The 13,439-nt window shown below is 52.9% G+C and overlaps 2 protein-coding genes across 2 annotated transcripts; one reads left to right on the forward strand and one right to left on the reverse strand.

The window, feature by feature from the left end:
* Window positions 1-4,332: 4,332 nt before the first annotated feature.
* LOC123080211 (uncharacterized) lies at window positions 4,333-5,836 on the forward strand. The gene has a single exon (XM_044503108.1). It carries the CDS (start codon window positions 4,654-4,656, stop codon window positions 5,626-5,628), a length of 975 nt encoding a protein of 324 aa, XP_044359043.1. The 5' UTR covers window positions 4,333-4,653; the 3' UTR covers window positions 5,629-5,836.
* Window positions 5,837-6,474: 638 nt separating this feature from the next.
* LOC123076447 (uncharacterized) lies at window positions 6,475-11,354 on the reverse strand. The gene is made up of 10 exons (XM_044498691.1): window positions 10,954-11,354; window positions 9,492-9,955; window positions 9,208-9,389; window positions 8,634-8,714; window positions 8,445-8,531; window positions 8,232-8,355; window positions 8,051-8,122; window positions 7,626-7,700; window positions 7,172-7,281; window positions 6,475-7,082 (listed from the first exon to the last, which is right to left on the reverse strand). Exons 1-9 carry the CDS (start codon window positions 11,352-11,354, stop codon window positions 7,184-7,186), a joined length of 1,584 nt encoding a protein of 527 aa, XP_044354626.1. The 3' UTR covers window positions 6,475-7,082; window positions 7,172-7,183.
* Between the last annotated feature and the right edge of the window lie 2,085 nt (window positions 11,355-13,439).

The raw sequence follows: 13,439 nt of genomic DNA on the forward strand, positions 1-13,439 counted from the left end.
CACGCATGTGCGGGCTCGCCCGGCGAAACTTCGCGCAACCGGAAGGCATGTGCGTCCGCGTGGCAGTTCGGTGCGTTAGTTAGCTCCGCCGTGCCGATCGTGACGATCTCCGGAAGATCTCCACCGAGGCACGGCCTAGCTTGATCACCACGAATCGGCCTGGCCGCCGTACGCACCCGATCGACGAGCGCACGGCGCCATGCATATCTAATCTAATCTAAAAGAGTGAAAAAGACCCGAGTTTGTACCAGATCTAAGTGAAAGCTAGCACGCACCAACCCCTTGACTTAACCAGCCGGTCCTTGACCATCTTTCTTCAGGCTGAAACTTTCCTCCTTACTACTCCTCTCTATCTAGTTTCAGGCTTACTCCCTCCGTTTCAAAATAGATGAGTCATCTATTTTATTTTGGAACGGAAGGAGTAGAACCGAACGAGCACTGGTGCATCCTACTAGTAGCACGGAGTCCATGTTTGAACGGATCCGCAGTCACTTCGCCGTCTCAGCCCGGCCCAGCTCTCGCGCGCACGTCGACGTCGCCGTCGCCGGTCGGCGCATGCATCCATCAGTCCGTCACCACTCCCAAAAGGCCAAAAGCTTTACACGACAAGGCGGGCGCGCGCCGTGACGCTGACCACTCCGGCCAGATTCAGATGTGGCTTGTGACGACTGACAACGACGACATGTGTCGTCCACAGGTTCATCTACAGCCCTATCCACAGCCGGCCCAAGCAGCTAGCAGTAGCAGCTCAAGAGTGCTGTCATCTCTTCCTCTCAAGGTTGTCCAAAAGGCCAGTTGTGCCCATTGACCGCCCCTTTTCGAAAAAAAGAGAATGGAGAATGGACAGATTCTGCAGTTAGCTGCACAGCAACCGAATTGTGCGCAGCCCCTCTGAGCTGCAGTCCAGTCCAGTGAGTTTAGCCTGTGATCCACCTGACGGAATCCGATACAGTTGATTAACTAACCAGCGAGATCTCCCCCTTGTCCCCGGACGATCATCGATCCGTGCTGGCTGTCACACGCATGTGCCACAGGCAGCCACACACAAATTCCTAGCGAGCCGTTATTTAGGAGTAGAGCATATTCGATCTCCTGGCTGCCACAGCTCCAGCTCGATCAAGTGGCCAACAAGGCATTTCGTTCAGCAATTCCCCTGCCTGCAAGGTGTTTGGCGCAATACTCAATGAGAATGCACTTAATACTACTAGAAGAACGCCCGTGCGTTGCAATGGAGCCACATTAACTTTAAAATTTTAATATCAATTATGTTAATATTACATTTAATATTCTCATACATATTAAGTGACAATGACGACCTTTTTTATCATCAAATTCTCACACACACACCCTCTCCCTCCCTCTTCCTCACTCTCTCTCCCCCTCTCCCTCACTCGGGAGGTGGGACGAAAATAAACCCGAAACGGAGACTACCAACTGAGACATTAGGAGTAGAGATCATTTAGTTGATAAGAATAAATAGAAAACGGTGTTAAAAAGGAGAAACAGATTAGAATACATTGAAAAACCAAAAGGACGATGTAAAAGGGGATTCGCCCTGCCCCCCGGGCCTTGCCACCGAACCGGCTCAGCGGTCCAGTCCCCGCGCGGTCGTCTTCTCCTATTCCCCGAGCCGCGTCGCTACAGAGCCGGGCTCCCGCCCGACAACCTCGCTGGCATCGAAGGGGAATGGATAAGGGTGACGCCCTTCCTTCCCTGCCCCCATGGCCTCACTCCTCCTCGACGCCCCCTCCCAAATCCACTTCTCCTCCTCGCTCGCTCGATCCCGTCGATCTGGACGAAGTCAGACGCCACGGCCACCATGACCGACCCCGTCCACATGGCCACTGCCCTCCCTGCGGGCTAGGAGCTTGTCGAGGAGCTCCGAACGCCTTCGCTACTTCGTCTGCGCCAACGAGATCAAGTCCAGCACCCCCGCATCGACGTCGCTGCCGTCTTCCTCAACCTTGGGCCACCGCGACATTGCCGTTTGATCCGCGTCGCCCAGAGCTCCCATGTCTTCCCCTAGGGCGCCATTGACACCGCCATGATCTCCTCTTGCCTTTCCCATGTTTCCCCTCTCGTTTGCTCTCGTTAGGTATTTTGCCGTGGCCGAGAACCGCCGTCCGCCATGGCCATTGCAGGGGTAGCCACTGAGCTCCTCGGATTGACCCCGTGGCACATGCCCGCTCCTATGCACGCCCATGCCCGAGCCTGCCGCTCTTCTTCCGCGCCCGCGGGGCCACTCCCTCTCCATGCCCACGCCCGTGCTACACCGCGTCGGTCGCGCCCGCCGCTGCCGTCGCGCTCACCGCAGCCACCGCACCATTGTACCCCGCGCGAGACACACCCTGGCCGCGCGCCACACTCTCGCTGGCTGCGCTCGCCCCGTCTGCTGCCGCCTATCCCTTCGCTCGCCCCGCTGTCGCGCCCCTGCCTCGCGCCGCCTCCAATCGTGGCCATCTTCTGCCGGCCGCCCCCTCAGCCACGCCGGCCGCATCTCTACCCTCCACCGTCGGCCGCTCGCCTCGCCTGCTGCGTGTTGCTTCCTGCTGCTATGCGCTGCTCTACCGCTGGTACGCTGTTGCGCCATGCCCTCGACGCCGCCGTGGACAAATGTGGCGGAGGGATTGTTAATGGAGTACGAGAAGGAGGTGGCGGAGAAGGTGTGGAGAGGCAGGAGGTCTGGGGCGGTGTCACCTGGCTATGGTGGAGGTGTTTATGCGAGAAGGAGCCGGAGTGGAAGGAGAGGTCACAATTGGAAAGAATCAAAAAAAAAAAATCATAACCCGGAGATCTCAGTTCAAAAAAATGCTAATATCGATGGAGGGGTGATTTCCTTCAATAGGTGGAAAACATAGGAAATATTGGTTGTTATCAAGGAAAGTTAAAAATTTAGGAAAGTTAGGATTTTTGAACTGATTTCTATGCAAATGGGTTTTTATTGTTTGGTAACATGATATCAGTACCTGCCCGTTTATGACGTGTCTGATTAGGAAAGTTTGTAAATGTTAAGAAACTATTTATTGGGAGGAAAGTTGTGACGTGTCTGTTATTTGTTTCCTAAAACTAATTTCACTAATAAGAGAAATCGATTGATTTAGATAAGTTAGGAAAGTTAGATTAAAATGTATTATTTGTTTCCTGAAAATCTGTTATTTGTTTCCTAAGACAAATTGAACCAATAAAAGGAATCGATTGATTTGCATAATTTAAGGAAGTTAGATTAAAATGTATTATTTGTTTCCTGAAAATCTGTTATTTGTTTCCTAAGATAAATTGAACCAATAAAAGGAATCGATTGATTTGCATAATTTAAGAAAGTTAGATCCCTGATTTGTTATATGTTAGGAAAGTTCTGGTTGTAATAAAGAGTGGAGAGAAAAATAAACCGATGGACCAGGCTGGGAGGGGGTGGTGGGAGGAGAGACGAAAAAACCCAGCAAAAATAAACCGCGGACCAGGGTGGGAGGGGTGGTGGGAGGAGAGACGAAAAAAACCAGCGAAAATAAACCGCAGAGACGATTCACCAACTCGTCCATTAGGAGTAGAGATCTGTTATTTGTTTCCTAAGACAAATTGAACCAATAAAAGGAATCGATTGATTTGCATAATTTAAGGAAGTTAGATTAAAATGTATTATTTGTTTCCTGAAGATCTGTTATTTGTTTCCTAAAACAAATTGAACCAATAAAAGGAATCAATTGATTTGCATAATTTAAGGAAGTTAGATCCGTGATTTGTTATAGGTTAGGAAAGTTCTGGTTGTAATAAAGAGTGAAGAGAAAAATAAACCGATGAACCAGGATGGGAGGGGGTGGTGGGAGAAGAGACGAAAAAAACCAGCGAAAATAAACCACGGAGACGATTCACCAACTCGTTCATTAAAAGTAGAGATCCCCAGAGGCCAGAGGCCAGAAATCCGGCGCCACACATCCCCACATGCCCTTCCATGTGCATGTGCCATGATCTCCAGCATGTTGCCCACATGCCGCTGCTCGCCGTCGCCGAGACCCCCAGACAGTAACCCCGGGCTCACTGTACACTGCCTGAGAGCTATCACGCATCAGCCATGGCCTCTCGTCGTCGACACTCATGGTGAAAGTTGGCAGCGTAAGCTTAGTATATAGTGAAGCGTGGTAGTAGAAAAATGGAAAATATATACGATACTCCTAGGATCGGAGCATAGTGTAATGGCCCGCGGAGGAATCAAGGCTGGATCGGTCCCCGGGCCGGACCGGGCCTGCGAGATGGCGCACGCATTTACTCGCTCCAAGCAATAGCAATAGCAATAGCAATAACAATAGCAATAGCAAGCGGATGAAGAAGGTTCATGGTTTAAAACGCCACACCTCATGCCCATGGGGGGCAAGGCAACCCCCCAACTCACTTTCGTGCACAGCTCACTTTCCAGCGCGGTTCGGCTCGCTCGCCAGCCAGTCTACGGTCTCCTGCCCGACTGCCTCCCTCCCCTCCCCCCCTCGCCAAACCGAGCTCCGTCATCATGCTGGCTCCGCTGCTGCATGGATCCATGGCGCTCCCCCACCCCCGCGCCGCCGCCTATGTATAGTAGCCTTCCTTGCTAGCCCATCATCCATCCATCCATCCATCCTCTCGTGTCTCTCAGTTCGTCATAGCTAGCGAGGGGCAGACAGGATGCAGGACCTGTTCTCGGTGCCCTCCTGCTTCTCGTCCGGCGAGAAGCAGCTGCCGGACGCGCCGGCGTCGGCGGCGCCGGCCACCAGGTCGGGGCAGAGCGCGGTGACGCTGGTGTACCGCGCCGTGATCTCCGGGCAGAGCCGGCTGGTCACCGTGACGTGGTGCAGGAACCTGCTGGCCCACGGCATGCAGGTGTCCATCGAGGGGTCGGCCGGCGGCGGCAAGGACAAGAGCGGCGGCGGAAGGGAGCACGGCAGCGGCGGCGGCATCGAGGGCGGCGGCGGCGGCGCCAATAAGAGCTGCAGCGCGTGCAAGGTGGAGATGCAGCCGTGGCACTTCTGGCGCAAGTACGGGGCCAAGCAGTTCCAGGTGGACGGCCGGCCGGTGGACGTGGTGTGGGACCTGCGGGCCGCGCGCTTCTCCGACGAGCCGGAGCCGGTGTCGGACTACTACGTGGCGGTCGTCTCCGGCGAGGAGGTGGTGCTCCTGCTCGGCAACCAGAACAAGGAGGCGTTCCGGCGGACGGGGTCGCGGCCGTCGCTCTCGCTGGGGGACGCGGCCATGGTGTGCAAGAAGGAGCACGTGTTCAGCAAGAAGCGGTTCCTGACCCGGGCCAGGTTCCACGAGAAGGGCAAGCTGCACGACATCAGCATCGAGTGCAGCAGCGGCAACCTCGGCGGCGGCGGCACGGACGTGGACATGGCCATCAAGATCGACGGCTGCGTCAACGTGCTCGTCAAGCACCTCCAGTGGAAGTTCAGGGGCAACGACTGCATCTCCATCAACAAGATGAAGGTGCAGGTCTACTGGGACGCCCACGACTGGCTCTTCGGCACCGGCATGCGCCAGGCCCTCTTCATCTTCAAGCCCCAGGCCCCCTCCCCCTCGCCATTGCCCGACTTCGCCGCCGCCCCCGCCGCCGACGAGTTCTCCGATTTCTGCCTCTTCCTCTACGCATGGAAGATCGAATGAGCTCCCTCGCTCGCTCGCTGGCTAGCTAGGTGCTCTTACCTACATTCGTTTGTTACTGCCGCCACATTACAGAGCGGATGATGATGGACATTTCACCATGTTATGAGCAAGATACTACTACCATGTAATGTGACAATGTGTGTGTAAGAGGGGGAGTGAATGTCTGTCTGATTGAGGTTGAGGTTGAGGGCCTGAGGCCATTCTTCTCTGTTCCATTGGAGCGTGTTGTGCATGCACATGGAGGATCGGCATGGAGGGGCACAGGATAGTCCTGGGGGCGAGGAACAGCCTGGTCCTGATGGAGAAACATGCATATGCATGGAGGGTGGCGACATGACAGGCAGAACGGCATATGGCCTTTCCCAATCAATCATGCTGGTTTATCCAGGGGAACTCCAGCTAAGAGAACTGGTCCCTCCCAACTCCTAACTCCTATCTAGCAGTACTCTACTCTACACTGCCTCTGATTTCTTTGTTATCATCTTCCACTCACTTACTTTGACCGGCCTAACTAACAAACTGCCTCTGCTTTCCTCCGTTCAAGAACAAGGAGAGCAGGTATGGACAAGGACACAAGATACTGGTACAATAGCTGTATTTAACTCAGCTGTGCTATTGTTAATGGCGACTGGTCAAAGAGTGCACTGTTTTTCACCCAGGTTTTCAGTGATGGTCACATTTGGACCATGCAGCTTTGGTAACCCCCATGCCCAAGTTGAGATCTCAGGGACGTCTACTGGGCCAGTTTTAATAGTGGCTAACAGATGCAGATGAAAGGCTACTACTATGTTTCATACAGACTAAAAAAAATACACATACATAGGGTATACAGGGCTCAAGAAAAAAGTGAGCACAGTAGCTCCCTGGAGAACAGGTCAATCATGTAGTACATACCTACCATCAGCTGAGAAGTTGACAAAGTTTTATCCATTCCAATGCTCATGCCTTCCCCATTGGCTGACAGCCATTGTTTAAACCAGGAATGCCATAGAATCTAGATGAAGAGAATTTGTATGCGTCTTTGTTATGTTATACTAGCATACTTGCAATCAGCAGCATCCTACGCTCTCCTCACGATTCTAGTATAAAATATAAAATAGAATAAAAAAGGGACTGCTTCGTTAGCAGATAGTCAAATATGCGAACATGGAAAAGTAAACTTGTTGACCAAACAGCCGATATGATGAATAGTTACAAAATGTTTCATACGGTGCTCTTTCCACATGAACTTAATATGAGGAGAAAGGTTCTCGAGCCTCATACTTCCTAGACAGACAACGCACGATACTTATCGAGTTTTGCGATATATCAGTTGACCAAAAAAACTCAAACTAACAAAAATATATATTATTTTGGGCCAAAACCAAACCATTTTGCCAGCGATAATTTGTTTTTCTGATGAGGAGCTTCACCTGAAGGTTTTCCACTAGTTCTGCGTGCTGGTCACTAGTTAGCTGTGATGGAAAAAAAACAAATTAGAGCTATATGGCGTAAAATAAATAGATTGCATTGGCATATGAAGTGACTTTGTAGCTTTGCTTACTAGTAAATAAGTTTATTTTCGACCAAAACCAAAAAACTTGGCCAAGGAAAATTTGTTTTTCCCCTGAGGAGCTTCTTCTGAAGGCTTTCCGCGCGCTGGTTTCTGGTTAGCTGTGATGGAAACAAAAACAACCACATCAGAGCTACACGCCTACACCACACTAAGAAGGTAATTCCACTGGCATATATATATGAGCACAGTGGATTTTGATGCTTCACCAATTAGCTGCTAGCATAGTAAGTGTAGAAAGAGCAGTCAAAGTGTAAACTGGGTATAAGTTCAATAATAAAAAATATAATATTCAAAACGAGTGTTTGGTTGTTTCAAGCAATGATAGCTGGGACTTCTTCCTCTCAGAATCAAGGTAAAACCAGACAAATTTGGCGCTCTTGCAGGCGTTGGATTTTATGGGGGGTCTGCCTTTCAAACATAATGGAGGCATTAAAAACATTACCTGAATTGGATTTTTTAGCATCTTGGGATGCCCCTGAAACTGAATTCTTTTGCTCTGGAGGACTGTCCCCAGCACCTAGTTAATTTGAACAACAGGATAAAATTATGTCAGACCATTTCAGGAAAAATGCATGAGTAATGTAGTTAAAAAATAAACATAGCATTTAGAACTGGATGAGCTATTGCTGAAGTTTCATCCGAGTCATAGATGCTGTAAGAGGCGAAATGTTTACTAACTGAAGTTGCTAACAGAGCAAAATCGACTCTAATAGCATCGGCAGTAAAACATCAATGATGTTTTAGTTTTAAGTAAGAATAGGCAGGTTGCAAATTTATCTTAGACACGGATAAGTACAGTAACTTAAGCAAAGAACTTTCGAAAAAATAGGTGAGGAACCATGTGAAGATATTCTGGAGAAAACTCACCATCTGTGGATGACTTTCTGTAGGTGTTCTTCAAGAACTCGACGAAAGAATGCTCATTGTGATCAAGCATCACTGGTCCAAAACAAGGTCAAAGTTTCCAATAGTTATTACTAACATGATTTTGCAACTTTTCTATACGGCTTCTTCGCAAATCAATGTCAGACAAAGATGGGTAGATTACATTGTTGAAACAATTCATGCCGTTTATGCTCAGAGGAACCGAGCAAGAGCGATCGCACCGCCTCTGAATCTTTCTCTGAGCACACCTTGGAAAGGTTGTTTGTATCTAACAGGATACCTGCAAGCTGAGGGCAAACCCACAGAACATAATCAGGAATGCCAGTATAAATTAAGCACAATGGCCGCTAGAGCAGGTTGAAAATACACCACCAACCAGAAGTTTCTTTATGTCCAGGCTCTGAAGTAGGGCATAAGCTTCTTCAGAATGGTCATTGGCGAGGAGTGTGCAAACTGAGCCCGCCTAGGAGACAAAAACAAGCATGATTATGAAGTAAATGACGGAACCATATGAATTCTTCATCAGACAAACCAACAGTACTTCAGCGCAAGTACACGATATTACCTCACCGTTTGATCTCAAAACATCTTGCCCCACCACCACCAAGCTGGCCCGCTGATCCATTATTAATCCCTCCATATCAACCTATAATTCAGTTCAGCCTCTCAAAGTCAGCATCACACATTATACATCTACTTTACCCAGGATGTATGTGCAGGAACAAGCAGTTGATATTGCCACCACGGCACATTGCTATCCTCGACACCTTATGCAGAAAAATAAATGTGGCAATACTCATGACATCCCCCACTTGTTGCTGTGCATATGAACTGGGGCAACACATGAGGAACAGGCTAGCACCCAAACTCGCAATTACACAAAGCATATATCGGTCATCGCCATTCACTCGAATGGAATGGCGGCCACATGGTACCAATCGGAATTAAGAACACCCACATGGCAGGGCACACGACTGCGATGAATTGCTGTATAGCCTCATCATCTTTGTCGCCTCTGCCCAAATTATAAACGCCCAATAACTCTGGAACGGGACCTAGACAGTTGTCTGTCGGAGAAGAATCCCATGCTGGCCATCTAAGTACAATCAAGCACCCCATTGTTGCAAAGCATGGCCTACCTCGTCGGCGAAGAGCAGGGCCGAGGCGTCGACCCCGACGTGGTAGAGGAGCCAGGCCGCCTGCCTGCACCCCGCCATCCTGCTCCGGCGCATGTTCACCACCGGCACCGCCGCCGCCTGGCCGTCCCCCTTGCTCGACTGCATCCACGCGTAGCATATCGCCGCCACGATCGAGCTCACACCTGCTCCAAATCAACACGACAAAATCGCAAGCGAGCGAGCGATACTGGTGGTTAGATTCAGATACGCTTCAGGGATAAAACATGAGGACCAATTGATCTTACTTTTGGAGGCGTCGGAGAGCACGAGCTTCGTGGACCTCGAGCGGGAGGAGCGGTCCCCGGAGGACAGATCGGCGAGGGCGGCGCGCTGGCGGCGGAGGAAGGCGTTGAGTCGAGCGACGCCGTCGTCGAAACCGTCGACGGCGGGGGAGCCAGAGGCGGACGCGTGGCGGCGGTGGTGCAGGGGGCGCGGGGGCGCGGAGGCGGTGGGTGGAGAGTTGGACGCGGAGGAGGTGGTGCGGCGGAGGGAGGCGGAGGGGTCTGGGCCGGAGGGGCCGTGGAAGCGGGACTTGCGGCGGGACGAGTGCGGGTTCGGCGGCAGGGACGGGGATGGGGAGGGCGGCGCCGACGGGGTGGAGGTGTCGGAGCGCGGAGGCGAGGAGATGATGGACGCCCGCTGCAGGATCTCGTCGCCGATGCCGCCCGGCTGCCGGTGCCTGCACGTACACGCCGGGAGGAACAGCGTTTAGCGGCGCCCAGTGGGTGGCGAAGTTTTCCGGCGTGGTTTGAAACTGGGCCACTCATTCATCATCATTCGGCCGGTCGTAATATGCTTTCGGCCTAGTTTGGCCCATTAAACCCGAAATACGAAATATGCGAATTCTTTTGTGCAAAAAGTGAGCTGATGATAGAGTTACAAAAACCTCTCGAAATTATAGTTACAAAAAATATCAATTACGATGAAAATAAAAATATTAAATGTGAGCTTGATAGGGCATATTAATATTTTTAAATTTCAAATTTATATCCCTGGCCAATTTTATAGAAAATTTAACAATATATACAATACGAAATATGATGGAGCTAACAGACTTTGTTGGTATAGTGGATGCTGGTATTCTTTCTACAAACTTAATCAAAGATAGAAATGTTTGGCTTTAAAAAATTAATACACTTCATAAAAAAATAATGGAGAGAGCATTTTTTTCACATTGTGTTAGATAATAGAAAATAAACCAAAAATGACAAATGGAGGCCGAATTTATAAAATTCCAAATTCAAACGTTTTAGTTTAAAAATGTTTTGAAAACAAATACACATATACCTAGAGACATAATGTACTTGTGTGTAAATTTTCAGGTCAAAATATGTTAAAATGCGAGCTACACAAAGAAAACATGTCTATGGTTTTTTAGCATATGTATTGCTCGTCCTCGAAGTCCATGATTTTTTTTTTGCAGCTCGCAATTCAAGATATTTCATCCTAAAATTTTACACACATACAATTACATCCTTGTATGCATGTGTATTTTATTTTCAGATTTTTTTTGAAACTGAAAACTTAGAACTTTTAAAATTAAGACCTTCATGAAGCTTGGTTTCCAAAATGCCCTAATCAAAATATACGTGTATAAAAAAAATGAGCTGTGAGACGACACGATGTTTTGCACCAAAAGCTACAGATCACAATGCATCAGTGGCCCGTGGCCGCGTGCATATGCACGAACGGAATGATCCGATATACCTTCTCGCTGAACGTGACATGGGATCCCGGCGGTCCAGCGCCGGCGAGGGCTCCGTGCCGTTGCCACCTGCGAACTTGGGCACCTGCCTGGACGGTGAGCCCATCCGCCCCGGCGACCCGGAGCCGACCATCATCCTCTTGGCCTCCTCCAGCCACTCCTGCGTCTGCTTGCTCGCGTTGCTGCCCCTGCTGCTGCCGCCGCCGCCACTACGGCCGCCTTCGCTTTCCGCCCTCTGCGGCTTCTTCTCCGACGACTGCTTCTTCTTGCTGCTGCTGCTGCTCTCGCCCGTGAGGTCGTACGCGGGGGAGCCGGCGGCGACGGCGTTGTGCTTCACGCCGACGGTCCCGAAGAACCAGTCGTTCATGAAGTCCGTCAGGTCCGGCGTCCCGTCCACCTCCATGGCAGCTGGCCGACGACGACGACGACGACTCCCGTGCGTACGAAGTGTTCTTGCTCTTTTTTTCTGCTGGCACACGGCTTCCGATTGGTAGACCGGGTGTGGTATGGTGTTTCTAGGGTTCGATGATCGTGGAGTAATTAACTGGTAGGGTTAAATTTGCTGCGGAGAGCGCGTCAAGTAATCGACGACCGCGTGCCCGGCCGGCGGCCGGCCGGCGTCTGCGTTGTACCGTAGCGGCGAGTGATCATTCCGAGGGCTTCTTTTTTGGCAGATGGAGCTTGCTGAAGAGACAACGGGCGGGTCCGACGGTCGGCCCTTGGCTTGGCTGTCTTTGCAAACGTGACAGTTTAGAGCATCTCCTGCCGCGCCTCCAACAAGGTCCTTCAAGTGACTTTTCGATCGCCGGCGTCAAAAAATCGGCCCAGTCATGCCCCCAAGGGCCCAATTTTCGCCGGCTCGGGCCGAAATTGGCGCAGCGGACCCAACCCGAACCCGGCGTGCTGGGGGCGCTCGGGGGCGTCGGGCGAATCGTTTTTGGCGCGAAAGAGCCGCGGGCCCTCCTTGCCAGCGACTCGTCTCGCTTCTCGCCGCTTCGTCGTCCTCATCGCCTCGTTTCCCGCGGCGAATCAATGCCAAAGCTGTCGCGCGCTGCCGCGCCGGTCAGCCTCCGTCATTGATGCCTCACGGGCGGCGCAGTGAAGGCGTGACGACGCGCGTCCCCGCGCATGCCACGCATAAATGCGGCGGCCACGCGTGCGCGCGGCGCCTCCGCCTAATAAGCCGACCCCCAGCGCGCCGGTGGCATGCACAGAGTCTCCACCGCCGACGCGCCCTCTCTCCCCCTTCCTCCCTCTCCCCTCGCCGTCCCCAGTTCAAAGAAATGGCCGAATGCTTCCCAGGCGACGGCGCGACGGCGAACGGCTTCGGCCGCCGCCACCTTCACGAGGACGAAGCTCGGCTCCTATTTGAGGCCGAGTACCCGGTCCCGCCGGACATGCGGGTGCCCGGGGCGTGGAGAATCAGCGCCGGCGGGGTCCCGATGCCACCACCGCCCACCGGGGCGGCGCGGCGTGCGGAGATCGCGCGTGGCCGCGCTACGTCCCAGACAGCCCGCTCTGGGAGCCGTACTTCCGCCGCCGTCACGCCGAGCAGCTCGAGGCCACCAACGGTGTCGTGCCCTCCGGCAGGCTCAACTCCGAGGGGCGGCGCCGATGGTGGGGCGTGCCCGGCCGCACGTTGGAGGCCGTCCTCGAGTACATGGAGGGCGGCAACACGCCGAGGCTGGAGTACCCCGAGCCCCCGTCCTTCTCTCGCCGTCGTGGGAGCTCGTGGACGCCGAGGCGCATGGACCCCAGAGCGTCCTCCTCCTTGTCCGGTCGGTCGACGGCTCTCCCTGCCTCCGCCCCGTCAAGCCGGAGCCCCAGGACACGCCTGTCAGCCGGCGCACCCGTAGCTCCAGTGTCCGCATCGCCGACTCCACCCCCGCCTCGGGCCGCTTCGTCCTCGTCGCGCCCAAACCGGAGCCCAGCCTCCCCCCGGAGTACGAGGAGATAGCCCGGCGCGGCTTCTCCGACGAGGATGCCCTACGGTGGGCGCGCGACGACTACCTCCGCGACGAGATGGTCCGGCAGCGCCGGGCCCTGGAGGAGATAGCTGCCCGCAAACGTGGGCGCGAGGACGAGCACGGCGTCGTGATCCTCGACAGCGACGACGACAAGGACGCCGCCGGACCGTCCAACCCGCCGCGCCAACCGGGGGAGGGCTGCAGCAGGGACGGCGGCCGCGGCGGAGGCGACGACGATGACGACGACGACTGCACGCGGTTCTACAGCCTCCTCGGCATGTAGAACTGCAAGGGCGGCTGGCGGCAAGGGAGACGACGAGGAGCAGACTAGTAGCTTTTTTTTTCTTTTTTGTAAAATATTTTAAATATGAACGAACTTGCCGAAGTTTGGTTTAATTTGCGCCGTGTTTGTGACAAAATTTAAGTTTTCAAAAAAGCGTGGGCGCCGCGACTGGGGGACATCTCGCCCCCAGCACACGGTTTAGCGCCGGTGCGCCCCCAGGCCTCCTGGGAGGCCAGCG

Source organism: Triticum aestivum, chromosome 3D (assembly GCF_018294505.1).
Source record: "Triticum aestivum cultivar Chinese Spring chromosome 3D, IWGSC CS RefSeq v2.1, whole genome shotgun sequence".
Classification (NCBI taxonomy): domain Eukaryota; kingdom Viridiplantae; phylum Streptophyta; class Magnoliopsida; order Poales; family Poaceae; genus Triticum; species Triticum aestivum.